Source organism: Micropterus salmoides, unplaced genomic scaffold (assembly GCF_014851395.1).
Source record: "Micropterus salmoides isolate LMB-PRFRI ecotype aquatic unplaced genomic scaffold, ASM1485139v1 Ms_hic_scaffold_13, whole genome shotgun sequence".
Taxonomy (NCBI): Eukaryota; Metazoa; Chordata; class Actinopteri; order Centrarchiformes; family Centrarchidae; genus Micropterus; species Micropterus salmoides.
Window position 1 is genome coordinate 16,773,068 of NW_024040374.1, and position 25,535 is coordinate 16,798,602.

Sequence of the window (25,535 nt, forward strand, 5' to 3'; positions counted from 1 at the left end):
AGGTTGCCAAAGCTAGGCTGTGGGACTTTTTCGTCTGTTGCATTCAAGCCCTTGTCAAAGGAGTATACGCAATTCCTATTAAACCTTTAATCACCACCAGGTAAATCTCTCTGTATTCAGAGTTTTTAAATCTGGTATCTATGATGACAATCTGGTGCTGGCAAACCACTAATGATGTGTTTTGTGGCAGCCAGCAATGGTTGGTTTACCAGAGCTGAAGGGGGGAGCAACTGTAGCTATGGAGTAGGCGACCACAACTAGGAGTATGGCAGAGCCTATATGACATAAGCACTCATTGACAATGTTGTATAATTACTTTCAGTGTCAGAAGCGGGGAACAAATGTTCCACACTGCATGTTTAACTTAAAAAATGCTACAATGACTTTAGCCACATTAAACCCTAATATCATTATCTAACAATTGTTTCACCACCCACTTCATCTGTTCATCTGACTAGTGGTGAGTCCCACCACTACTTTAACTTCTGTGTGTAATTCACACATTGAGAGTTGTTAAGGTCACATAGTAGCCACAGTCATGTGAAAAAAACCATTAAACTTAATACCTAACAATAACTATTTCTAACAATCTTCTAATGCCATAACCCAGTGGGATCTAGTGGCTACCATTCAACATAGACAACATAGTGCACTTCCCAGCATCTTCACCATGAAAAGCCATTGAAACATTTATCGTATGGAATGTTTTTGTGTTTTTCATCATGTTTCGACTTTCCACAGATGGCATGGGTTGGATCACTTTCTTCCATTAGACTGACAAGTCAGCTGAACCTTAAGGTGCCATAAACTAGTAATTTAAACACAGAGATAGCAAGTAGATTTTGTGCTAGTATCTATACATTACCACTGTTTCTATCACATAGGATCAGCAATAAAAGTAATATAATGGAGTAGAATAGAGTTCCGCCAAATTCAGTAGAATTATTAGATACTGATGATTTTAAATACAATATTTTTATATCCCTCTAAAAGTTGTCTCACTCATGTGTGTATGTATATATATATATATATATATATTTTTTTATTTATTATATATATTTTTTCTTCTGGATTTTTGACATCAGTTCACCATGTTTGCCCTTCCATTGTCCATAACCTACATGTTTTTCCATCTTCCCTTTACTAGTCCAAAAGCAGGAGGTTCCTCACATGGACCGTTCCATGTAAGTCATCATTGTCATGATAACAAATAACCACTCGACATTCCCCTTTCTCCTCTTGCCAACGCATGTCCAGCTAACTCTTCACTCCTACGAATACAAGATGGTCATGTGCTGGGCAGGTGTCCCCTTAACCCCCATGCAGGAGTGGGCATACGCCCATGTTCTGTTGGTGTTTTGGGTTATTGGGGTTAAACCCTCAAGTACAGAGGTAAGAAATGCATTATTACTGTACCCGGTATGTAAGGTAATGTACTCTTTACTTTTCCAATAATTCAGTATATTTATACTTAAGTCAATGCAACATGATAATTCCTCAAAATATATTTTCCTTACTTAAAGTGTCTGATCCATAGATTCCCGCTGAGTGGCATTTTGATTTTCATAGATGCAGACTCAGAGGGCTGGTCCACTGCCTTTGTGAAGAAATGGCTACAGACTGATTTCAACCCCACCTCTATTGCGAAAATGCTCTTCCCTTCTGGACACCCTGAACAGTAAGTTTATTACCATATTGCTGTATTGACCTTCCTTCCCTTCCTTTGATGTAAATAGGCATCAGCCTCAAAAATTTCTTTCTGAGGTTGGTAAAAGTCTCGATTCAATAGTTAGTTTTACAGTTGTGAGCCTAGAACTGAATGGTAAACAAGTCAATATGTCAATCTTCTGTAAAGTAAAAACAGTTATTTCCCTGGAGTCATCAGTAATATTTATAATGACATTATTTTTGTCTCCAGAGCTGAATGTAGTACAGAAAAAGCTGATCCTGCCGTGGATCAGGTGGCACAGCAACCTGTGTGTTACCTAGAGGATGAAGAGGAAGAAATCTATATCTCAGAGTCAATGCAGGAAATTACAGATGGTATTCTTGTCTCTTAAACATAATATGACTACTATCAGACTTTGATACATCACTAACTGATCTGATCTTCTGTTCAGCTCCTCCCTCCATCCAGGTCCCCGCTGAGGACCTGTGTGTAGAACCTGGCCAACCAGTTACATTTACTGCCATCATCACAGGAAGACCTACTCCTAAGATACAGTGGTACAAGGTAGGACCCTGTAGATCCTGGGATGTAACATGATTAACGGGATGGAAAAAATATATTCCTACCATAAAAGTTACTTTAATATATGCTATTTTTATTTACCTATATTTATCCAGGGAAACATACCAAAATGGATACCATAAATATCACAGAAAAAATTCATTTTTTTATTTTTTCTTTCTAGTAAATGTTTTTTTCTTGGGAATTACTAAATAGGTTATACTCAAATTGCCTCCTCTCAGAATTTTAGGGTTAAATGTTCACTTTGTCACACATCACATGAGGGCATTACATTGTTTTAAGGGTCACAAAAAGAATTTGTAGACCTGTCCCTTTTAAACATTACTCTTTCTTCTGTGATTGGAGGATGGAGAAGTGCTTGCAGCTAATGAGAATGTGAAGATAGTACAGCATGGTGCCCGCTGCTCAGTGACCATAGTGTGCCCTGAGGGTGAGGACAGTGGCATATACACCTGCTTCGCCTACAATGACTCTGGCCATGCTTCATGTCAGGCTGAGCTGACAGTGGAGGAAGGTGAGACAACAGCAATGCTGCCATGCATCAGTTTTTTAGCATATTTAAAACATTATCATAATTAATCAGATGCAACTGCAAAACAAACAGTACGAAAGGCTAATGTGACGTAAGCATAAAGCATGTCACAAAATTATATTGATGTAAGGAAGGTAAGTAATATATTGTGATTGATGTCTGTCCAAGCGGTTGTGTTTTTCACAGGTTTTGTTTTCCCTGCAGGGCCACTCGAGCGTCAGGAGAGAGAAGTGGAGCTGGGGAAGAGAAGGAAGTTATTCTCTGTCTATGATGTCCATGAGGAAATAGGAAGGTGAACCTGTACTTTATATTGATGTAGTCCAACCTGCCCATGAGCCCTCTTAAGATTTGATGTATTCAACATCTTCTCTCTGTGTTTTAGGGGAACCTTTGGGGTGGTAAAGCGTGTCGTCCACAGGAGGACAGGTGAAGTTTTTGCTGCCAAGTTTCTGCCTCTGCGGAGCAGCACTCGGACCAGGGCCTTCCAGGAAAGGGATTTGCTGTCCCGCCTGGCTCACCCCAGAGTGGCCTGTCTGCTGGACTTCTTTTGCACCAGACGCACTCTGGTGCTGATCACAGAAATGTATCCTCTCTGTTAAATGTTACAATATGATCACTCCTTTTTTTCGCAGTGGGTTAAGTTTTTTGATATTGATTTGTATTCAGTTAAGAATTCTTTAACATAATTTCTAGGTGCTGTTCCCATGGACTTCTGGACCATTTATTACTGAAAGGATCAGTCTCAGAGAAAGAGGTTCAAGCTTACATTTATTCTCCACAAAATAATCTTTTCTTGCAAATAATATATATGGCTCTTAGCTAATATTCAGCATTTTATTTCAGGTTCAGTCATATATCCAGCAAATCCTTGAAGGAGTTGGTCACATTCACAGCATGAACATTTTGCATCTGGACATTAAAGTAAGATTTCCGGTCCAATCAACATCACATGATTGACTGTGTCATTATTTATTATGCAGTTCTTAACTCTATTTTTATTTATAATCCCTTCAGCCTGATAATATCCTAATGGTGTATCCGCCCAGAGATGAGATCAAGATCTGTGACTTTGGCTTCTGCCAAGAAATGGACACATCCCGACACCAATACAGCATGATTGGTACACCGGAGTTTGTTGCCCCTGAGATTGTTCACCAAGAACCAGTGACCGTGGCTGCTGATATCTGGTGAGTTTAACTTGTGTTATGGTTAACTGACACTGCATCAAATAGTATTTGCAAATAACTTTTCTATTTTTGCTGTATTGTATTATGTACAATATATTTCTCTGATGAAATTCCAGATGCTGTAGACTTTCTTTCTAGTATTACAAGGACATTTAAATAAAGCCTAAAAATTATTTGCAAAATAAATGTAAATTACAGAACATAATAAGACATCATCATATCTTTATTTTCTCAGGTCTGTAGGTGTTATAGCCTATATATGGTATGTATCACTGCACTTTTTATAATATTCTCAATCTTCAATATACCATATATCAAAAAGCAGTGCATGTAACTCCCGAGTTACTATTTACATCACCATTCATTTTTTCATTGACAGTCTGGTGTGCCGATGCCCTTTTGTGGGTGAGACGGACCGTGCTACACTGCTGAGAGTGGGAGAAGGGACCCTGAACTGGGAAGCCCCTGATGTCACGTACAGGAGCCCTGAGGCCCAGAACTTTCTCCACATGCTCCTTCAGCCTGATCCAGAGTAGGGAACCTGTTTTGTTATTGCCTACAGTGCCACATCAATCCAGTCACAAACAAAATTGTAAAGTCATCGAATTGAATCGAATTTCTTTTAAGGAGTCTCTTTGCATCAGCGCTATTTCTGATTCCACGAATCAAACATAACCCAAAATGCAAAAAAAAAAATATTGTATGTATTCCTAGGTGAAAGTGATCAAAAGTGAGATCTTGTAGTGCTCAACCAAAAACGGTCAAAACACACACAGTGGATTGAAAAGTGTCTGACAGCTACATAAAACTACATTAACTAGGCAGGCTGATTATTTTTTGTTGCTCTGCTAGGACTCATTTAACAATAAAGACAGTCATTAGATATAGTGTTGATAAAAATACGGACCGTTCACCCTGACAACACTATATAGTGTTTTCAACACTATTTAGTGTTGTCAGGTGCAACATAGGACACATCTGACCACTCCCAATTTTCCTCTACCTAGGAAGCGACCGTCTGCCTTTGAGTGCTTGAGCCACGAATGGTTCCAGGTGAGAGGAAATACAGCACAATAGGTGTTTTAATCATGCTTCAATGTATGTATTCAAAAACATACTGTACCACTGTTCCTTAGGCACACATCTAAATGCACAAATGTTTGTAACTGTGTTCAGGACGAGCATGCAGGAGAAGATACTGATGAAATCAACACAAAGTGTTTAAAAGTCTTGATCTCAAAAAGGAAATGGCAGGTGGGTTACCTCTCTTTGGTGGTGTTATTTATTGAAACCACAGCCTCTGGTGAAAAAAATACTGGATTCTTGTAATGTTGATACACTTGAAGTTTCATGAGTGGAATTCACAGACGGTCATAGCTTTTACATAGAGGAAAACACAATGTTAATATCTGTCTTCACCAATATCTTTCCCATCTATCTTTTTTAGCGTTCTTTGACTTGCATTGGGTCAGTTCTCACATTGAGGCCCATCCCCGAGTTGCTGGATGCTCCTCTCAGAGACACTGCAGTGACAGTGCCCCGCGAGCCGCAGGAGCACAGCAGCACTTCTCTGAGCAGTGGCTCCTCGTCTGAGTATGATGAAGCTGACTCTTGGGACTTTTTCCAGCACTGCAGCCCGACTGAGGAGGAGGAAGAAACAGAAGAGGACTTTGATCCATTAACGGAGAGAGCGCAGATCCCCCAGCCTTTTGCCAAACTCCACCTAGGTGCAGAGGAGGAAGACGAAGTGACATTAGGCGAGGAAGAGGATGGGGATTTAGTAGGAAGGAGGAGTGTACTAGAGCGGAGTATGAGCAGGCAGTCAGTTGCGTCAGTTGCGTCAGATGCGTCGTGCCAACAGACACCTCAGAGGGAGCGTAGGTTCAGCAAAGACAGTAGTCCGTCTCTCTACTTATCTGATGGGGATGAGGGTTCAGGTAGTGACGGAGGTCGTATCCCTCGTGGCAGCGTCATCCGAAGCACTTTCTACAGCACCTCTCATCAGCTGTCACCCATGTCTGCCAGACACATGACATTACGGGACAAATTCCATGCCAAAAAGCAGGAGAGAGGCCGCAAACCACTCCGGAGAAGCTTTTCAGGACGTCTCAACGAGCCTCTAATTGAATATGTGGAGGATGAGACGGAGACTAATCGTGGCCAGAGACGGGCATCTATCCATCCTACAATGCAGAAGTCTTGTTCCTTTGACAGTGGTGTTGGCCTCGCCCACACCAACGTACCCCCTCACAGGAGGAGCAGGTCTCTTGATGAGAATTATCGACGTTCTCCCAGCTCACCCAAGCGCACAAGGTCGGGTGAAGAAGAAGGCTCTCAAAGTTTGAAGGAAGATTTCACAGATGATGAAGTAGCAGGGAGAAACTTGTTGGCCATCCCAAGCCCTCGGCAACCCACAAAAAGAAGAGGTTCTGTCTCTCCAATACAAGGGACTTGTATGGTTGGATCAACTGTTACTTCAAGACTCCTTGCTGGAGACAGAACGAGCACCAGGCCGGATCAGGAGCAGACAGAGGGCGACAACTTTATTGGCTCCCAGGGGTCTCTGGCTGAGTCGTCTATTTTGGAGCATGGGGGCTCTGAGTCTTCAAGTAGACTCGGCTCCTGCGAGGAGTTGAGCCGTAGTCATCGCAGAGGAAGATACAGGTCAGGAGAGAGTGAAGAGTATGATGATCAGGGGGAGCCTCTGATTTTACCATCCCCATGCTCTTTCCAAGAAGTTAAACCCAGAAGCTATCCCCAGGCACCGCCACGTAACCGCACCCGCTCCAACCCCAACTTATCTACAAACAGCAGAGGTCAGCCGGGGATCCCACTGATGGCGAGCCCTAGTCCCAGCCTCTCTTCTCTCCAGGCTCCACAGAGGCCTCCCAGGGCCAGGGACAAGAAGGAGGGCCATGGCCTCCAGAGGCATGCATCCGCTCCAGCCCTTGAAGCCCGGCCACCTACAGGAAAGTCACCCAAGCTGGGACTGCTAAAGATCTTCCGCAGGCAGTCCTGGACTGGCCATTCATACTCCCAGCTGGAGAACACAGAGTTAGGACCCACACTAGGGGAGATCATGAAGCCAGATACTCCCACCATGTCTCTGCGGAAGAAAATGAGAGCTTCAGCCTCCAGCCTGACCAAACTGTTTTCCAGGTCTTCTAGTAAGGAAGACGTGAGTAAAGGAGGTGAGCTATTGTAAATTAAGCAAATTTTATTTAATCATTATAGCATCCATATTAATGATACAGCTAAATGTTGACAGAAGGATAAGGGCATTATCTTTATTTTAATTTACCTTTGTCTCTGTTATGTTATTTTGTACATCTACACTGTGCATTTGTCAATTTTATCCAGTCCAGTGTTTTTTCCCTTTTGGTGTTGGTTGTCTTTTATAACAGGGCCAATAGTAAAAGGATCAGCTCCTGTCCCACCTAAAAGGCAGTGTAGCACTGGTCTTGAGAGTCCAAAAAAGAGGACCTCCAAACTGTTGCCTTCTTTTAAAATACCTGCATTCAAAAAGACAAAAGGTAGTGAAGAAGCTACATTGTGTGGATTTTGTTTCCAGTCCAAAATCCTGCCGTCATCATTTTGCTATAAGCCTGGTTGTGTACGTTTGTTCCCCTCCATAATTTTCAGATCTGCCCGTCCGTCCCAACAAGGCTGAAGTGCTCCAGTTAGATGGAGGTGGAGTCCTGCTGGTTTGGAGACCAGTCCAGTCTAGTGACCCTGTCACCTACTGTGTGCAGTACTGTACAGATGGTGGGTTGATAGAGATGATACATCAGCACAGAAATTACATAGGTGGTTTTGATTTAAAGGAAACCAAATTCATTGTTTATGTTAGACAAATGTGAAAGTTCCAATTACTAAAATATAAAATGTAATTTATTTCCATATTCCAGTATATTTGAAGACAAACAGAGTTTATCTGTTTTTTTCTTTCCAGTATGTCATAAGTCAATGCTGTGTGCTTCTTTTTTACTTTCAAATTGACCTCAACAATAATTTTATTTTCTTTGTTACATTATCACTAATATCACTGTTGCTTCAGTCTTCTGCAGGAGTATTAAAATGTGCAACAAGTGCAGATTTCACAGTGTCGTGTGCCTCCTCAGGTGGGGAATGGACGGTCCTGTCAGAGGAGGTGACAGATAGCTGCTATGTGGTGAAGGATTTACCCAGAGGAGCTTCTTATGTGTTCAGGATGGGCTGCATCACCAAAACAGGAGCAGGACCTTTCAGTGATGCGTCAGCACCTGTTGTTATGGCTACCCATCCTGAAGGCAATAAAAATACTCTGAAACATGATGATGCATCAAATGTTTTACAGTTCTTTATCTGAGACCAGGCTTTCTAAATAGCAGGCATTTGACTCACTGGTCTGGTGTGTACAAATGCACTGTGCTTTGTACAAACAGTTTTACATTGAGGGTTGTAGTGTTTTCACTTATATTTACTCTCTTGTACAGAGACTCACATTCCTCTCATCCAGACTGAGTCACTGGGGTCAAAGGTCATTGGGTCAGAACGACACACAAGAACACACAAGAACTACAGTTTCCTCTCTGAGATCAACCGGTGGGATTTTTATGTAGAAGCTGCATTTTTTTCAGCAAAACTATTTGTAACTTCTCTTTTGTTCGTAATGATCAAAATAAATGTTTTGTTTTTTAATTGACTGTAGCATTTGCACTTGATATTGTTTTTATGTAGACCTTTCAGGTTTATAAAGTCTGTCACAGATTCTAATGTTTCTGAATTGAACCTGATATTTAGTGCTGATATTACATTCAACAATTCAGTTGCATGTAGACCATCATCCATTCTTTACCTGCTTAATCGAAATCTTAGGACCAGTTCCATCATGCATCAGGAAAAGGATAATCTTGTTCCTCCCACTTTCTTATAGAAACCAATACAGTACAGTCTTTCTCTGTACCTCTTCACCTTTTGTTTCCTTCTTTCTCAGGGGTCGCTTCAGCGTAGTAACCCTGTGCAGGGATGTTGAGACCAGCCAAGTGTTTGCTGCCAAGATCACCCCTTACCAGGCAGAGCAGAGACAGTTGGTGCTGAGGGAATACCAGCTGCTGAAACGGCTTCATCACCCCCACCTGGTGCAGCTGCACACGGCCTACATCACCCCTCACTACCTAGTGTTAGTGGAGGAGCTCTGTCCTGGCAAGGAGCTGCTCTACAGTTTGGCAGCAAGGTAAAGGAAGGACCACATTGTTTGTGTATGGATTTATACACAGAGGGAAAATTGGAGAAAAATGCAGTGATATTTAAAGAAAAATGTTTATTCTATTCTCATCATCTGTACTGTGTTATGCATTTTTTATATTTTTTTGCTACTGGATGTGAGTTGGTAGGTGGGTGGGTTTGTTTGTCAAACACTGAGCAAGATAGCTGGCCATGTCATAAAATTTTGTCTAGATATTATTGGTTTTAGGAGTATGATCTCCTAATGACTGTGGTAAGTCCCAGTCCTCTGGTCTAGTGTCAGCATAGGTAAAAATGTCTACTTATTTTGTCCGAAGAGGCCTTTAGGAGGAATAATCCAGGCAAAACTGATCACTATATGATTCTAAAATAAGATGCTGTAGTTGGTCTAAGAAGACTAAATACTAAAATAAGCAGCAGATTTCCTATGAGAAATGCTGTTCTAATTAGGGCCAACAGGCCAAAGCTCTCAAACTTTCTGCCATGCTGGTGTTAGAGAATTATTTGATGTCATCTAATGGACTATTTTTAAACAAATCAAACTAAGCGCAAATTGCAGATGACCAAGATGTGCTAAATGGACACTTACTGTAACTAATCAATATAATATTATAATTTTAATTATTATTATCTATATCCTCTTTCAGACCTGTGTCACAAAGGTTATTTTTGTGCAACCTGTAGCCATGTGTTGCAGTCCGTCACATACTGTCTGTCTGTGTTTGTGCCCTCACAGAGATCTGTATGCAGAGACTCATGTTGCAGAGCTGCTGGTTCAGATTCTGAGTGCAGTCGACTACCTTCACAGCCGTCGAGTCATCCACCTGGACCTGAAATCTGACAACATGCTGGTGGATGATTGTAACCACCTGAAGATAGTTGACTTGGGCTCGGCTCAGTCCTTTACACCTGGCCAGCCTCTCAACATCGAGCACATTCAGGGCCTGTCGGAGAGCAAAGGTACTGATGTGTTTCTTGTTCCCTTTTCAAAAGGCATACTAAAAGATTTTGATGCTTGCATTGTTGTACACTCTTCTAATGTACTAAACCTTTGACTGTCATGGCCTTCAACAGACTGCCGCAGCAAAGGTACACATTATTTAAGGGAGGACGGATTGATGGATGGAAATAATTCAGCCTAACTTCATCCACTTCAGCTGATCCTTGCTACCATAGCCTAACAAACTCAAGTCCATTTCTAGTCATTTTTCCTAATTCAGAATATAAAGCATGAGAGTGATTGTGGCATTTAACAGTAACCGCACAACTCTTTAAGATGAATGTCCTGTGTCTGTCTGTTTTGTCAGTTTATATTGTCCTTCCTAAAGCTCCGGAAATCCTGGAGGGTCAGGGAGTCGGGCCTGAAACTGACGTTTGGGCTATTGGAGTTCTGTCATTTATCATGTAAGTACAGATATATACAGGTGAAATAGTTGATAAAGGTTTTTTTTAAAGAAAGTATTCAGCCATGTTTCACTGGATTCTTACTACTTTACAATTTTTAAAATTATATATTTGTGATTTGATAAATGTGGCTCTCACTTCTGCAAAAAAATGTTTCAAATGCAAAGAATGGCAGGTATCATTGGATGTCAGATTAGCAGCTCTAAAGATTGAATCATCGTTTTCTTTTTCATTGTGTAAGTTTTAAATATGTAGGCTGTTTAGCTCAGTCCACACCACTTACAAGTAGTTTAAGTCCTTGGATCATGAAATGTTATCAATGCTTCTGACCTAATCGTCAGAGAAGATTCTCAATTATGAACTAATTTAGTAATATATACTGTTTGTATTTTTGCATTTTCCCTTCATCCACCAGGTTGAGCGCCGACAGCCCGTTCCATGCAGAGCTAAGCTGGGAGCAAGACCGAAACATCAAAAAAGGGAAGATTCAGTTTGGACGCTGTTACCCTGGTCTGTCAGAAGGAGCCTTAACCTTCATGAAGAGCAGCCTGAATAACAAATCCTGGTGAGTGTCTCTCTTAAAATGTAGTCTGCATTAGTGCAACTGTACTAAACATACGTATTCAAGTTCTCATTCCTCTTATGTAAACCAAATTGAAGAGTACCTGTGTGGAAAGATGTCTTTGTGAATTAGGAACATAAATTATGATCAAACTTAACTTTGTAGGGGGAGGCCCACTGCAGCCGAGTGTCTCCAGAACCCATGGCTGCGTGCCCATCGTGCCCCATACAAAGGCCGACACTCCAAAGTGTGTTTCTCCACAGACAAGCTTAAAGAGTACCTCAAGCAGAAGGAGGAGAAACGAAACCAGGTCCACACCAAGCTTCAGGGTCCCTTCTTCCAGTAAGGCAACACTGTAGGGGTTTGTTTCACCAGCGGTTTTATAACCAGCACATTTCATTTCAGCTGAATGTTTCCTGTCTGGCTCTTTTCTGGCTAGCTGCAGCCAGGTCAGGTTTCTAAAATCGTTTTAGAAGCCTCTGATTTTGAAATTGTGATGCGTCTTAATAAGTTTGTATATTTATCGCTTAGCTTGGATATGTGAGTGTGTTACATTTTTGATCTTTGGTTTATATGGAAACATATCAGGGATAAGGTTTAGTCTAAGCAATGAGTGCCCACGATTGCATGAGTTGTAAAATTGTTGAAAAGCTGTTGTTTTGCTCCACAGTGTCAGGCGCAGATGCACGTTTGGCCTTAAAGTGAAAAATGTGGTGTTCTTCTTCATACAGAAAGATGCTTTTCTTAGTGATAGAGTATTTTATTTAAAATGTACACATTTTGCCTTAAAGCTGAAATGTATTAATGGGAAATTGACTAGATTTATAGGTTTTATTTCACGCTTCTAAGTCTCATACTACTTAAAGAGTGGGTCATTCACTCACCTGAATGAGGATGTGATTGGAAGGTTAATTAAATGGCATCGAAGTGGTCAGCCATTGTCCTCACATTCTTTATTCAGTCTCATTTGTATACAAACACACAAACATACATGCAAATGTTGAATATAATATATGTAGTGATTTTATCTCAGATGCAGACTTCCTTCATGTAATCTTCAGATAATATGTAGCCTGTGAATTATTCTACTGTATTTGCATTCACAAAACAAATAAATGAAAGTGTATCTATTTTCTGTCCAGAGTAATTAGCAGTGTGTGTACTCCACACTCTGGGTAATAAAGACCAAATGTAGCACTGAATTTGGCATTTATACCTATTGAGTTTCTTTTACATTGCAGCTGAGCCAGCTGGCAGAAATACAACTACATCTAACACAAACCCCCTGTTCTCTTAGTCAAGAACCAAAAGAGTACCTCTTTTCCATCTGAGCCTCACTGAGCATGAAACTGTCATGAGCAAATCTCTGACCATGTAACGTACAGGGTAAAAGAAGAACAAACTTTTCTCCACAGTCAGTGAAGAAGGAGTTTTTCGGCCAGAGTCACAAGTGTTGGTTCTTCTGTCCAGCAGCAGAAAGACTGGGTTGCTGTTTTTTCTTATGATTTGGCCTCCTGAACTTTTTGGATCTCCTGGAGAAAGAGAGATGTGAGGGATACTTTTTACATTTTGAATGTTTAACTATTAGTCATGCATACAAAAGGGTCTATGAGTAAAGTATTTGCTAAATAAACAAAACAAAGGATATTTTATGGTTTTACTCACTTCATTGAGGATATCTTTCAGCTCCTCGTAGGCCCTCTCTAAGTCATCATTGATGATAACAACATCAAACACTCCGGGCTCCTTACCTAGAAAAGAGCTACAGCTACAGTGATTGTCTTTATTTCAGCGTCACGTCCAAGTAGAACTGACAAGAAACTTACTGAGCTCCATGTCGATGCGCGCTGCCTCCAGGCGTTTCTGTAAACTCTCCTCTGTTTCTGTCTGCCTGTCCCGCAGACGTTTTTCCTGAGAACGACAATGAAACAAGACGTTATCTTTGAAACAAAATCTGCCCCGTGAAGGAACAAAACAGCAGTCGTGTCTGCAGTTAACAAATTTCACAAACCTGCTTTTGTTTTTATTAAAAAATGTTAACTTATCCTCTCTCAGTATTTAGGATTGTTTTCAAAGAAGATCTAGATATATATTTAATATCTTAAGTCTAAAATAAATGTCATGAATTAACATATTTATCATTCTTTGACACAAGCAGGAACAGAGTTTAATGAATACAATAAGTTGAAAAGTGTGTTGAAATAATGCAATATATTACATTGAAGTATATTAAGTTGGACACATACCAGGACTTCCATGGAAGGAGGCTGGATGGAGATGTAGATTGGGTTCAGGTCAGTTTCTTTAATCCTCTTCACCCCCTGGATGTCCACATCTAAGATGCAGATTAGGTTCTGGGCCTGCACGTCTTCTACGGCAGCTTTACTAAAGAATCAATGCAGTGTTTCAGTATAAAATATTTTTAAACTACCTGCACTATGCATCTGAACAATGTCCAACCAGGTATTGAGTGCAATCGTTACTCTTATGATATATATGATCCAAGCTGATCAGAGTTGTACTGAAGTGAGTGTGTTTTCTCTTCAGAATAAGAGGAGGAGATTAATCTTGGCGCACAAGGTTCTGAGCCGCAGCGCTGCTCTTTTTGACGTAATGGGGTTAAAGCTCCATCTGTGACCAGACTATTATATATCCTGTTGATCCCTGTGGATAAGCCTAAGTGTATTCTTATATAAGGCAACAATCTTAATTTCTATTGAATTAAGTTTAACCAATATTAGTGACACAGTTACTTAACGGCTATTGTATTTTTACTCATTAACTGAGCTTTTCTTTCTCACTTTCATTCTATGGGTGGAAACAGCATTTAGGCAGCAAATAAACACTGAACCATACAGATTACGTTCTTTTTGGCAGGTGAGCAGCTTGCTAATGCCTTGCCACTTAAGAGGTTATTGAAACTGGAATGCCCTTGGTCTTAAAAATGAATGTTTTGTAATAAAAAAAGAAATTGAACAATTCTATAAAGATTTTATATATTGCACAAAAAGTAGAGATTCCAGCGATTATGCATCAAAATTGTAGACATTTTCTAAGGTTGCTCTTACTCAAAAATCAAAATCATCAACAAAAAAAAATCAAACATATGGGGGCATTCATGCAGAGATATTTACCTTGTTCCATACAGGTTGCCGGAAAATTCTGCGTTTTCTATGAAGTCTCCTTTGTCAATTCCCTCCTGCATGGCCTCTCTCGTTGAGAAGTGGTAATCTGGAAGATGCATCATTTATAATGATTCTAGCTCTGCCGTGAAAACTTGCACAGTGGAGAGAAACGATGAACGACGTGATGCAAATCAAATTAATTTTCACTACAAATCCGTGAAAGATGATCCATGTTTTATCACAATAAACAGTGAACACGGCAGTGATCACAGGCAAAATGTATATTTTGCGCTGGATAACATTTCCTGGATAATATTGCTTGGCTGATGATGTGTGTTCAAGCGTGTGAGGTATGCAGCCGTTCTCTAAGAGGAAACCATGCAAAGATGAGAAATGTCTGTGTTTGTTTTTTGTTACGCTCTGTTAGTTTGTCAAAGATGTGATTAGTTATAACTGTTACAGGGCACATTGCATTGTCCATACCAGATCAATAGGCCAAAATCTTCACAACATCAAAACCTCTGGGGATCTAAAACGGCAAAGGTTTAGAAACAAACACATTACTACTACCACCACTATAGCGCACAGTCCTTTGCGTGACAACATGAAGGAGCCTGCTCAGATTGAAGTAAGAATCTGAAGGGAAATGCTGGATAGAATAGGAAGTGGCTGTGCTGTAAACAAATCCTGAAAACAAGGTAGAATGTACTTTAAACAGCAAGTTACTGCAGTATTTCTATGCTAGATAAAAAACCCTAATTTTGAAGTGAGCAAAATCCACTGTTACTGGAATGATTATAACAAATGAAATTAACATAATTTAGATGAATGAAAATGTATTCAATATTGTCCATACAAAAACATGTACAAATGAAGGACTGTCTGTCTGAGTATTTTACTGGAGTTTTAATACATTAAAGAAACATGACAGCTGGATCTTGTGGTTTCTCCTGTGGTGCTAATGATTGGTCTCAAATCATAAATGCTCTATCAGCCACAGTGGGAAATGGGACCATTCTTTGGACATAAATCCTGAATCCAGGACTGGAAAATGGGAATCACTACTGAGGCATCACAGGGGGCTATTTTCAAAAGCTTTTTACTCCAAAGTGTAGACTGTCTCATGCTGATTCCTTAGAAAGTTTATCTTTTCTCTTTTTGTTTGTCACATGACAAGTTCATACGAATCCAATGACAGCGTGCCAGGTTGATGAAAGTAACCCCCATCCCTCTGCCTTAAAAACTGTGATCAGGAATCACACTGAGGTCACCTTTATCTGTGGGTTCTGATTCGTTTGGACACGAAAATGAGCTTTCTAAGTCTTCAGAGGAAAAGACGTCTGCTACTGGCAGTAAAGTAGCCCCCAGAAGCATGGGGAGCTTGTTCAGCCCTATGGAGAAAGCAAAAAAGGCACAGAAATGTTTATCCCTTTTATATAAAGGCAGTTATAGAGGGGGACAAAACCATTTGTGCAGTTCACTTGGGAGTAAGAAGTGTTGTGGGCGTTTATTTTAGACCGGGCAGGTAGGGGGCGGCTGGGAATGTGGCGCAGGAACAAAAGACAAAGAGGTATAAAATACACTTGTATCACAGTTCTACAGATCCAAATCCAAGTCCATGGCTCCTGTATGGTGAATCACAGAGCATGATGGTCCTAAAACTGTGTGAGGGTGCTAAAAACATCAACCACCTCGCGTGGATACTAAAAAGTGTCTGTTTTAATCCAGAACTACTGTACCTTTTCCATCTTCCTCTCCTGGTCGAGGGTTTCTTGTTGTGTCTGTGAGGAGAGGATTTCATCATCAAAACCCAGAAATAAGGCAATTAGTAATGTTGCTTTTTCTCAGTCTCAGCAATAAATGATTTACTGAAATGGCACAAAGTCTAGTGCAGAATTAGAAGCCAACATCAAGCTGTGCTATTTCTTGCTCAGGCAGGATGTTTTGCGATGGAAGCCAATAACCAGTTGGCACACAAACGTACGTGACACACTGAATCCGAAGACGCCCTCATGATCCTGAATCAGCCTCTTCATCAGAGTGCTCTTCCCTGCTCCGGAGGGGCCGCTCAGCACCACGGGCCTCGGTCCTGACATTGTTCTGGGACAGACCGGGAAAGACGGGGACAGAGTGAGCTCAGGTGGAATCTTCTGTGGCAGTTTAAATCTAGCGTGACAGCCTTTTCTAGAATAGGCTACAAGGCGTATGTATGGATCATTTTATGGTTTAACATGGTTTGGAATTAATGATTTTGTGAAGTCTTGATTAAAACACACATTTCAAGTATTGTTAAACTCCTCCTTATATATTATTTCTGCAGTGCTGGTAAAGCTCACCAACTATCCTGTTAACCGGCCTAATGTAAAGTAAGGCTAATCCTTTGATCCAAGCTTGTGCTACCCACTGCATTGTCAGGACGCAACACCCCAACATGCATGTAGACGGTTTAAAAGACCTTTGCTCTTATATTATTGTGGTTTTAATCTGCTCTAATAATTAACTGACACTTGGGAAATTCTTCTTCCTATTGCCTTAATTAAAATATTGAAACACGTCCATGTCCTAATTGCTGACTCCTTAGACAGCCAGAGGCCCTGAGGTTAATGTTAAGAATGCCTGTTAATGAAGTCACGGCCGGTCAGTCAGCAGGATTAATTGGATCTGGGCCAGGCGGCACCAAGGGTCCAAGGACAGGTGACCCATTTACCTGCTGCGCTAAGAGAGGATGATCTTTCAGAGGATGATGGGACACTTTTACATCAATTCATTTAGAACCCCCATTAATATAACAACTTAGTAATACAGTCCAAAAACATCCAACCTCTCACTTCAACGTGTTGGTAATAATAATTGCAGGTTTAGATAGGAACAGTTAAAGAGAACAATGAAATCCCAAATCATTCATTTTTTTTTCGTCTAAAGAAGCCAAACAACTCTTTTAGCCTTTGCAAAATGTTTCCCTTAATGATTTCCTCAATAACTTTACATTTGCAGCAGACAATTTCAGTCACCGGTGCAGAGCATTTAAAATGCCAAAAAGCAAAAACAAATACCGTACAAACTTATATTATGAATGTTCAGTATGACAGGCTACATGTTTAGCTGTCCAGCGCAATGCCATGATAATGCACCTTTCCTTTAGTTCCACCTGACCCCAACCTCACATTAAGCGTGTTAGTAATGACTGTCTGTTTATTGTAATTGCTTTCTTTAATGTTTTAGAATTGTGTAGATACGTTAAGGAATTTAATGAGGAACAAAAATATGATTTCCAGATTTTATGTAAGAAGTTCTACCTTACCTTCTCTCACAGCGCCTGTGCAGTCGGTGTAGCAGAAAGGTTCAATAGCAGATGATAATTCAGCCGGGCTTCTTAATGTGTACAATGACTGTGTGTGTTTGTCACACTGATTCACTGATGCAGCTCACTGTCAGTCTGAATTACCACCACCTCCCTTCAGCTCACTGACCAATCACATGTGTGCATGCTGGCTTGCTTTTATCCACCCCAACCATACAGGTCACAAGAGTGTGTCTGCGAGGTGAGAGAGGGGAAATATTACCAGTATTTCCTTCTATAATTGTAAAAATCAAACTTGTTTGTACATTGTATAGTTGGTCTGGAAGAAGCATTCATCCGTAATATTGTCACGCTCTGTTCACACTCAGAAAGTTTCACATATTCATACCTGGAAGCTGCCCAGTAAAACCAGTCTGTTAAGCAGCTGCACTTGAGCAGTTGGAGGTTAAAGTGGTGGAAATAATGGAAGCATATGCTCTGCTTTTTAACTTTTACCACTACAACAGTTTTGAAAACTGGAAAAAATTCAAGCATAACATTTTAAACTGACTGCAGTTGGACCCTAAATGACATTTTCCTGCGATTAACGGTAATGAATTAGGAATTTGTGTTTTTTTTTTTTTCCCTTCTCTGTGCGGTGGGATTGAACCTTGTAGTATCAGGACCTGAGTGGTCTTCTGTTGCCCATGGAGTTAAAGCTCAGAATAGCAGGGTTTAGTGTCCCTCAACTCTGGATGAGCTGTGAAAGGGCTCTGCCTGGCTAATCCTACGGCGACCCACTTCTTAAAGGGCGAATGCACCACATAGAGTCATCGTAACAAGGCTGTCAGCAGGCTGATACAACATGGGACGCTTGCTGTACAATCACATTCAACAGGTGAATACCCCAACAACAACTCTTTAGACACACGTTTTATTGTAGTAACATTGATAAAACTGGATGTGATGACCCTATACAAAGAAACACATTAATGACAAAGACAAAATGAGAATGAATGTCAAAAGATTACTGTAAATGTCTCCAACCTACAGGAGCTAAACAAATAATAAATGATCTAAGCAAAGACAAACTCTGTACAGTAAATACAGTCGGGTTGTTCTGCTAGTCTTGCCTTGCCTTGCCTAGTCAACATCATATACACACACCAATCCAAACATACACAAAAATATGTACATGTGCTTTGCATGTGATTCAACTAATTTGTTTTCCTCATAAAACAGAAAAAAAGATTTACAAAATTGATAAATATTATCCCAAAGTGTTTGTTTCGTATTAGTTTTTCAGTGCCTGAGCTGTCAGTTGGTTTTAGATGCTTCTTCTGATCTGGCAGGTGTTGCAGCAGGAACATGGATATTTTACAGGGCTGTAAAGGAAGGTCAAAGGTCACACTTGCTGTTCTTTGATTTGCCTGGGTGGATTAGTGGACGGTTAGGAGGACACTGACGAACAGGTAGGACCAAGAAGGGGTGAAGAGGAGGAGGAGGGTGGGAGTCTATGACAGGCCAGCTGCCCACAAGTCCAACCATTATTAGTTTAAAGAGAAGAAGCCCCTCCCCTCATTTTGTGATTGGCTGCATCACAGGAAGACCCGCCTCAGGTCTCCTGGTGAGGTGATGGTGTTGCACTGAGGACACAACTTCTTTGCTCCCTAAAAGAAAAAAAAAGAACAAAAAATGTGACTTGCATCAAACATTCTTTTTGTCATTTTACTTCATGAACATTTCATGTCCATGTGAATCAACACAATTCTGATTTTGTACCAGCGTTCGAAGCCAACACTCCTCACAGTGAACATGCCAGCACTGGATGGAAGTGAGAGGGGTCGTGTATGTGTCCTGCAGAGAGATAAATACACGTACAGAAGATTCCTTAGCTGTAGTACAAAGAGCTGCCACAAGATGTCCATGTGAAACTACAATAAGAGCAAAACACTCCCTGTAAAATAAACTTTTATTGAAGCCCCTTTAATAATAGGAAAAGTCCAGCTGGTGTTCAGCGATACATTATACTGTTTATGGCACATTAAAGAGATTAAAATGCACATTGTTTTGGCAATTCTATCCATAAAACTTCAGCAAAATAAGTCCATCTCTAGATTATATTAAAGAGTTGCCAATACAATGGAGTTGGCAACATTTGTATACCACAAGTATCTGATCAACGTACAGCAGCTTTATCTTCACAAAGAACTGTGAAACTGTGATTGTCTGAAGTTATAGAGCTGAAAGTGGGCAGTTGAATAACAAAATCAATTTAGTTGTAATCCTTATACCAGATATAATATGGTGTATAAAATAGGGCTGTAGGGAATAATATATATTTTTTCTATTAATCAGTCAATAATTTGCTGTATAAAATATAAATAAAGTTGTGTATTTATCACAAGCTCTCAGAGGATGTTAGAATCTGGAATGATTAAATATATAATATATATAAGATAATATTGTGTGTAAGTTTTCTGTAGATCAGCTCTTTGATTAATTGACTAATCATTACAACACTAGAATAAAGTCGGTTTCAAGATCAAGATTTGTTTTATGCATCAATCTATATTAATGTAATACAGACTTAACAATACGAGCTTGCATGGTAAAGTGTGATGCAAAACGCATTTATCTAAGGTTTTTAAATAATATTACATGTATTTCATATATTTTTAAAAGGCAAAAAAATACAAATCTGTATTAACAGAAAGAGCATAACCAGTAATATTAACTTATTGCCCCAAAATAAGGGTCCCCTCAGCAGTTTCTGCATTACTGCACTGTTGTCTCTATTTTGTGTGTCTGCTCTGTCGGTTTCATATGCCTTCGTACTCACCATGCAGATGAGGCATTTAAATCTGTCTCCTTTTGACAACTGTTTCTCCAAATCCCGTATCCGAGCTTTAAGTGTATCCAGAGTTGTCAGTGTGGAATCCTCTGAGAGCCTGCCCACACGCACACATACACACACACATGGAGGGATGGTAACAGGAGGGGAGATGGGAGGGTGCATGAGTTCAGCAGACACCGGAGAGTCATTTATAAATCGAAGACAGATTAAATTATTTGCTGGCCAACATGGACACTGAGCATGAAATGTATCTGCGACCACATTGGCTGCGTTCGCTATCTCATTTATCATAGGCAGATGGGGGTGGGGTGTCAGGGTCCTCACAGAGATAGACATACACACAGACACGCGCACAATTACACGATAGACTATATGTGCAAACATACTGTACATCGAAGCAGACGAGCTACAATGCAATAAGTGTGATGAAATGCGTGTACATGCGTGCGTCGCCTGCTGTGACCTTGATTAATGATATCATCACATTGATATCGTATTGTGTATCACACTGGCGGGAGCAGGAGCAGGTAGTCTGAACAGATTCAACGCAGAGAGCCAGGCCACCAAAATACACTTCACAGTTTGGGATGGTTACACTTCCCCCACTCTGATTGGCTGATTCACACCTGGGATTGACTTCACACAACCTACCTTACTTCCACCAGCATGACACGTGATTATATCTGAATGATTTTTTAACTTGGTTACAGTTCTGGAGCCCAAACCATGTGAGTGTACATAAAAATAAATACTTCTACATCAAAAGACAACATCTGGAACAGTGCGTGATGACAGATGTGGCAGACAGGACCATTGTATTCAAATGAAGGAAGGTTGTGTGTGCAGTACAAGCAATAGTAAGCTGAAGCATTTTATTCACTGGGATTAATATTTTCATTGTGTTATTATATTACCAGTTAAAAACAAAATACTTACTGAATGTTTTTCTTATTTCTTTAAATGACATGTCTAAAAATCTAAAAACAATAAGTCACTGAACCCTTTCAGCTGCTGTAAAACCTTAAATAGAACTGTAAATCATGATTTGAAGTGTGTTTTACCACTTACATTGGTAACCTTTAAGCATATTAGCCCTGAGAAATGTGACACTCGTGTGTTTGTAAGCTCAGACAGAGAACCCCAAAACTTATTAAACAAACTTACGTCTCAATCTCTGAGTTTTTGCAGGTTTTGGGGAGACCAGCTATGCTGCCGTCTACTTTCTCTCCACTGCTGGTGGATGGACTTCCTGAGTGAACAAACAATTAAAACGGATGAATAGTGGAAGATCCTGTTCTTAGACAATTCTCCTTTCCTCATTTGAACAATTCGTTCATTCAGAGTTTACTTAACTCACCGTCATTTGACCATTTGGAAAATTCTAGGTTTACTCTGGAGTCGGGCAATGTACTGCTGCTGCTGCTGAAAAAAAAGACAAACAAAACGGACATTTAAAAGCCAAAAATCATGAAAGATTGAAGAAAACCTTCCCATGATGAATAGTAGGGAATAGATCGTATGATCATTTTTATATCTAATTAAATATCCACTGTGAATGAGACCCTATCAAGTGGGATACATACTTCACTTTTGTCTCCTTGGAGCTTTCTCCTGAGCAGGGGATTACATCTGTTTCTGTGTATCTGAGGACGAAGGTCAGGAAACATTGAACAACACTAATCTAACCTGTAATATGCTGACAAATACTACATACAGTGATAGTTTGTCTAAAAGTTAAAGAAAAAAAAAAAAAATTCACATTTTTACCAAGTAAGGGCTCCTCTTCCAAGTTAAAACCAACTTTTCTCTCAACATGATTGATTCCAAAAAGGGGATGGTTAAAAATGTATTGTCTGTTACTGTAAAAGTAAAATTCTGTGTTGCTGCTGTGTTCACACTAAAGGATACTGCGCTCTGCCGTACTCCAGAGTGTCATCTCCATCCACATCCAGGTCTGCATCGCTGTCTCGACACTCTTTAGATGTTGTGCTCACCAGCACTGCACCTGAGACAATTTCAACAAGAACATCAAAACTGATGTTGCTGGTCTTCCCGTTTAAACGACGGTGGCATGAAGTTGCTTGTAAAAGGACAAAGCGGAGAAGTTTTGTTCTTATTTATAAGGTCACAACACATTTTTAGAATCACAAAATGTTACGTTGCCTGTCTTCCTACCACCCTCTGCTTGAGTCTGTCAGTCAGTGTCTAACAACTTTGCAGGTCAGAGCTTCCTCCTCGGGTAAAGGAAACCATTACTTTTAAGCTAACCTTCAAGGCAAGCTGCTCCGCTTTAATCTGGACTGAAAAGTTCAGCGGTTTTTCAACTGTCACTCAGTCAAATCATTCACGCTCCAATGAACAAGATCACACACGCAAGTACTTCGATGGTACACGCACACACACATGTGACACACTCAGATTGACTCTTACCTTTAAATCCTCCGACTATAGACGCCATCTGTATCCTTCTCCTCTCATTCCACTCGTCCTCCAATGGCACCAAGTCCACTGAACTCTCCTAAAATACACACACGCACATAAATATCAACATACAGATACACATAAAGCACACAATTTCTCTGTCTGGGTGAATAAGTCCATATTTCCCTCCCACAGCCTCGGGCTACGTATCTGCTTCTGTGTTTTCATAGCTGTGAACCAACACCGGCAGTGTTTTCACATGGATACACAGTGAGCTGACAGTGATCCTGATGCTACATGATCAAAAGCAGTCAGGAAGGTTTGGATCACCGACATTCTCTCAACCTGAGGTCTGCCCACTACACATCATCTATATCCGATTACAATAAAAATGTCAAGGAAACAAATATTTTCATCTGTCTTCTTTGAAAAACATAAATAAAACACATACCTGTCCCTCTTCTGGTTTCCTCCTCTTCAGCTTTCCGATCCTGACTGGGAACAGACAGAAGACAGAGAAAGATGAGATACAGATTCTTCATAAGCAGGCCACAGTGACTTCAGCTGGTCCCTTTTTAATTGCTTTTCATAGTTATCAGGTTGTGAGCTTTTTTTTCCCTTTTACCTCTTTTTGTAACTCATACAAATGTCCCCGATTCCTGATAGCAGATTGAATAACAGGCCTGTTCCCATGACATTTTTTTACATGCTCTCTCTGTCTTAAAATCCAACTATTTTCCATGTGATAGAAGATACTTTATTTACAAAGAAATGTGTAAGCCTCCCGCAAAAAGAAAACATTAAGGAGGTTAGAAAAAGGCAGCAGTTTGTGTCACACACAGAGAAGGGACTGTATAAAGGTTATTAGGGAGAGAGTATTGTAAGTTTTCTTTTGGTTGAAGGTACGGCTGTCTGATTTTTGGGGGAGATCAGGGGAGGGTCTTATTTGCAATGTAGTTTATAGTTAAATTTACTTTTACATTAAAAGACAACTACCATAAAAGTTCTGTCTCTTTTTCAAAGGTTTATTAATGGGTACATTAGAAGTCCAATTCGGTTATTAAGGTTTGATTTGGGGTACAATGTAGAACAACACCAATTTACAGTAACCCTTAGCATTTTCACATGCAAGAGGAGGGTTCAAAGAAAACCTTAATAACCCTGGGGAGGGAGCATGTTGCTTTTTTATGAAGTGAAACATGAGGTTCAGCCCTGCTCACCACCCACTACCATACTTGTTTATGTGACAAACATGAAAATGGTTGATTAACATTGAATTCATGTCATTTTATGACACTGTGGAAAACTCATTTCTTTACTTTCTGCATTTAAATTTTTATTCATTTTCACACTCTGACAATGCACTACAGTGATTCCTGACCACTTCTGCAGTTGTCAGAGTGCATGCAAAAGATTGTGGAATAGACATTTGTATGTGTATTTGTAGAATATATATTTGAGTTAAGGATAAAAATAAACATAATATATAGCTAAAAGTAATGAATAAATGGATGAAACTCTGCTACTCCAAGTTATAAGAGTATAATTGCAAACCTGACCAAACCTAATGAAAAAAAAAGAAACCAAGGTATTGCAATAATATCAACTTTTATATAATTAGTAGTGTTAAAAACACCCAGTTTAAAAGCAATTTAAATAAACACATTAGGTGGTGTTGATCAAGGGGTACTTGAGCTCATCTGATAGCAACAACATTCAGCTTCTTTTGTTGTTTGAGCTCCTTTCAAAAAGTGTACAGCTTATGAATTAACCTCCATGAATTAACACAATCACGACCACATTCACACGCAGACACTTTAGTACAATTACACAAATATATACAGACAACAACTGCAGTAGATGCAAAACGTTCCTCCCATCCTGTCATCTCGCTCTACTCTCCCCTCTCTCCTCTCTGATATAAAAGTTAACATGGCAGAACACCAACTGCACCTCCTCTCCCACTGTGACCTGACTGACTGCAGATTGCATAAGGGGACATTAAGTTTTAGGGCCCTCTAATTCCCAGTGGATGACAGTGGCCCCCGGGAGGGGGGGGGGGGGGGGGGGGGGGGGGTTACACACAGAGAGAGCTGGTGGCCGTGACCTGAGCGCCGCCAACGAACATAATGAGGGTTAAAGAGACGTTCATAGATGAGGAAGAGCTCATCAAACAGAGAGAGGGGAGAGAGAAGGAAAGAGAGAGAGAGAGGTTGATTAATCAACAGAGGAGCCCCCTCCTCCTCTTACCTTCTTCTTCTTCCTCCCTGACATGTATTTAGAAGCTCATTATGCTGTCCTGTTATAAGGCCCAATAAAGACTAACAGAGCTCGACAGCACTGGCAGTTTGAAGAGTCAGCTAAGAGCCGGAGAATCTCAGCTGTAATAATAACATCAGTAAGATGTCAGCCGCAGCTTTAAGGAAGCTCTGTAGGTCTACATGTCTATATCAGTGCAGAGACACTATTATATCACATTCAAAATAGTCCCATGATTGCAGAGCAATCTGGACAGTTGAAATGTTGTTTTATTGTTGTTTATTTACTGATTGATCATTGGTATCAATTTCTAATACGGCACCTTTTATAAAGGGTTTCAAAAGTTCTAAGTAATGACTTTATTAATGCTTTCTAAATCATTTACTTTGCTTCATAGATCCGTTTTCAGCCATTAATAATTTATTAATAAT

The 25,535-nt window shown here is 40.2% G+C and overlaps 3 protein-coding genes across 5 annotated transcripts in view; 1 reads left to right on the forward strand and 2 right to left on the reverse strand.

Moving 5' to 3' along the window:
* The window catches only part of obscna (obscurin, cytoskeletal calmodulin and titin-interacting RhoGEF a), a 42,848-nt gene extending 30,484 nt beyond the window's left edge, over positions 1-12,364 (forward strand). Inside the window, exons 55-78 of the mRNA XM_038715843.1 lie at positions 1,570-1,678; positions 1,919-2,043; positions 2,121-2,233; positions 2,597-2,765; positions 2,988-3,075; positions 3,166-3,366; positions 3,477-3,537; positions 3,627-3,704; positions 3,798-3,970; positions 4,206-4,232; positions 4,350-4,502; positions 4,978-5,023; positions 5,147-5,224; positions 5,418-7,161; positions 7,375-7,503; positions 7,613-7,735; positions 8,092-8,259; positions 8,446-8,554; positions 8,946-9,185; positions 9,933-10,156; positions 10,271-10,285; positions 10,504-10,600; positions 11,016-11,165; positions 11,328-12,364. Of these exons, the coding sequence (XP_038571771.1) occupies positions 1,570-1,678; positions 1,919-2,043; positions 2,121-2,233; positions 2,597-2,765; positions 2,988-3,075; positions 3,166-3,366; positions 3,477-3,537; positions 3,627-3,704; positions 3,798-3,970; positions 4,206-4,232; positions 4,350-4,502; positions 4,978-5,023; positions 5,147-5,224; positions 5,418-7,161; positions 7,375-7,503; positions 7,613-7,735; positions 8,092-8,259; positions 8,446-8,554; positions 8,946-9,185; positions 9,933-10,156; positions 10,271-10,285; positions 10,504-10,600; positions 11,016-11,165; positions 11,328-11,508 (4,601 nt within the window). The 3' untranslated portion in view covers positions 11,509-12,364. The remainder of the gene's footprint in view (positions 1-1,569; positions 1,679-1,918; positions 2,044-2,120; positions 2,234-2,596; positions 2,766-2,987; positions 3,076-3,165; positions 3,367-3,476; positions 3,538-3,626; positions 3,705-3,797; positions 3,971-4,205; positions 4,233-4,349; positions 4,503-4,977; positions 5,024-5,146; positions 5,225-5,417; positions 7,162-7,374; positions 7,504-7,612; positions 7,736-8,091; positions 8,260-8,445; positions 8,555-8,945; positions 9,186-9,932; positions 10,157-10,270; positions 10,286-10,503; positions 10,601-11,015; positions 11,166-11,327) is intronic.
* Positions 12,365-12,661: 297 nt separating this feature from the next.
* Positions 12,662-16,383, reverse strand: guk1b (guanylate kinase 1b). 2 transcript variants are annotated; one of them, XM_038715842.1, is made up of 7 exons: positions 16,272-16,383; positions 16,027-16,068; positions 14,297-14,393; positions 13,409-13,547; positions 12,989-13,073; positions 12,828-12,913; positions 12,662-12,694 (listed from the first exon to the last, which is right to left on the reverse strand). In XM_038715842.1, the coding sequence occupies exons 1-7, from the start codon at positions 16,381-16,383 to the stop codon at positions 12,662-12,664; spliced, it is 594 nt and encodes a 197-aa protein (XP_038571770.1). The 2 variants fall into 2 exon arrangements, with proteins under 2 accessions (XP_038571770.1, XP_038571769.1); XM_038715841.1 differs by lacking the exon at positions 12,662-12,694 and having other exon boundaries at positions 12,724-12,913.
* A 2,104-nt stretch (positions 16,384-18,487) lies between these two features.
* rnf220b (ring finger protein 220b) overlaps positions 18,488-25,535 on the reverse strand; it is a 31,671-nt gene continuing 24,623 nt past the window's right edge. For both annotated transcript variants that reach the window (XM_038715845.1, XM_038715844.1), the window contains 9 exons: positions 23,297-23,340; positions 22,855-22,942; positions 22,333-22,429; positions 22,008-22,067; positions 21,782-21,846; positions 21,589-21,673; positions 20,410-20,518; positions 19,350-19,424; positions 18,488-19,237 (listed from right to left, as the gene is read on the reverse strand). In XM_038715845.1, the coding sequence (XP_038571773.1) occupies positions 19,166-19,237; positions 19,350-19,424; positions 20,410-20,518; positions 21,589-21,673; positions 21,782-21,846; positions 22,008-22,067; positions 22,333-22,429; positions 22,855-22,942; positions 23,297-23,340 (695 nt within the window). In that variant the 3' untranslated portion in view covers positions 18,488-19,165. The remainder of the gene's footprint in view (positions 19,238-19,349; positions 19,425-20,409; positions 20,519-21,588; positions 21,674-21,781; positions 21,847-22,007; positions 22,068-22,332; positions 22,430-22,854; positions 22,943-23,296; positions 23,341-25,535) is intronic.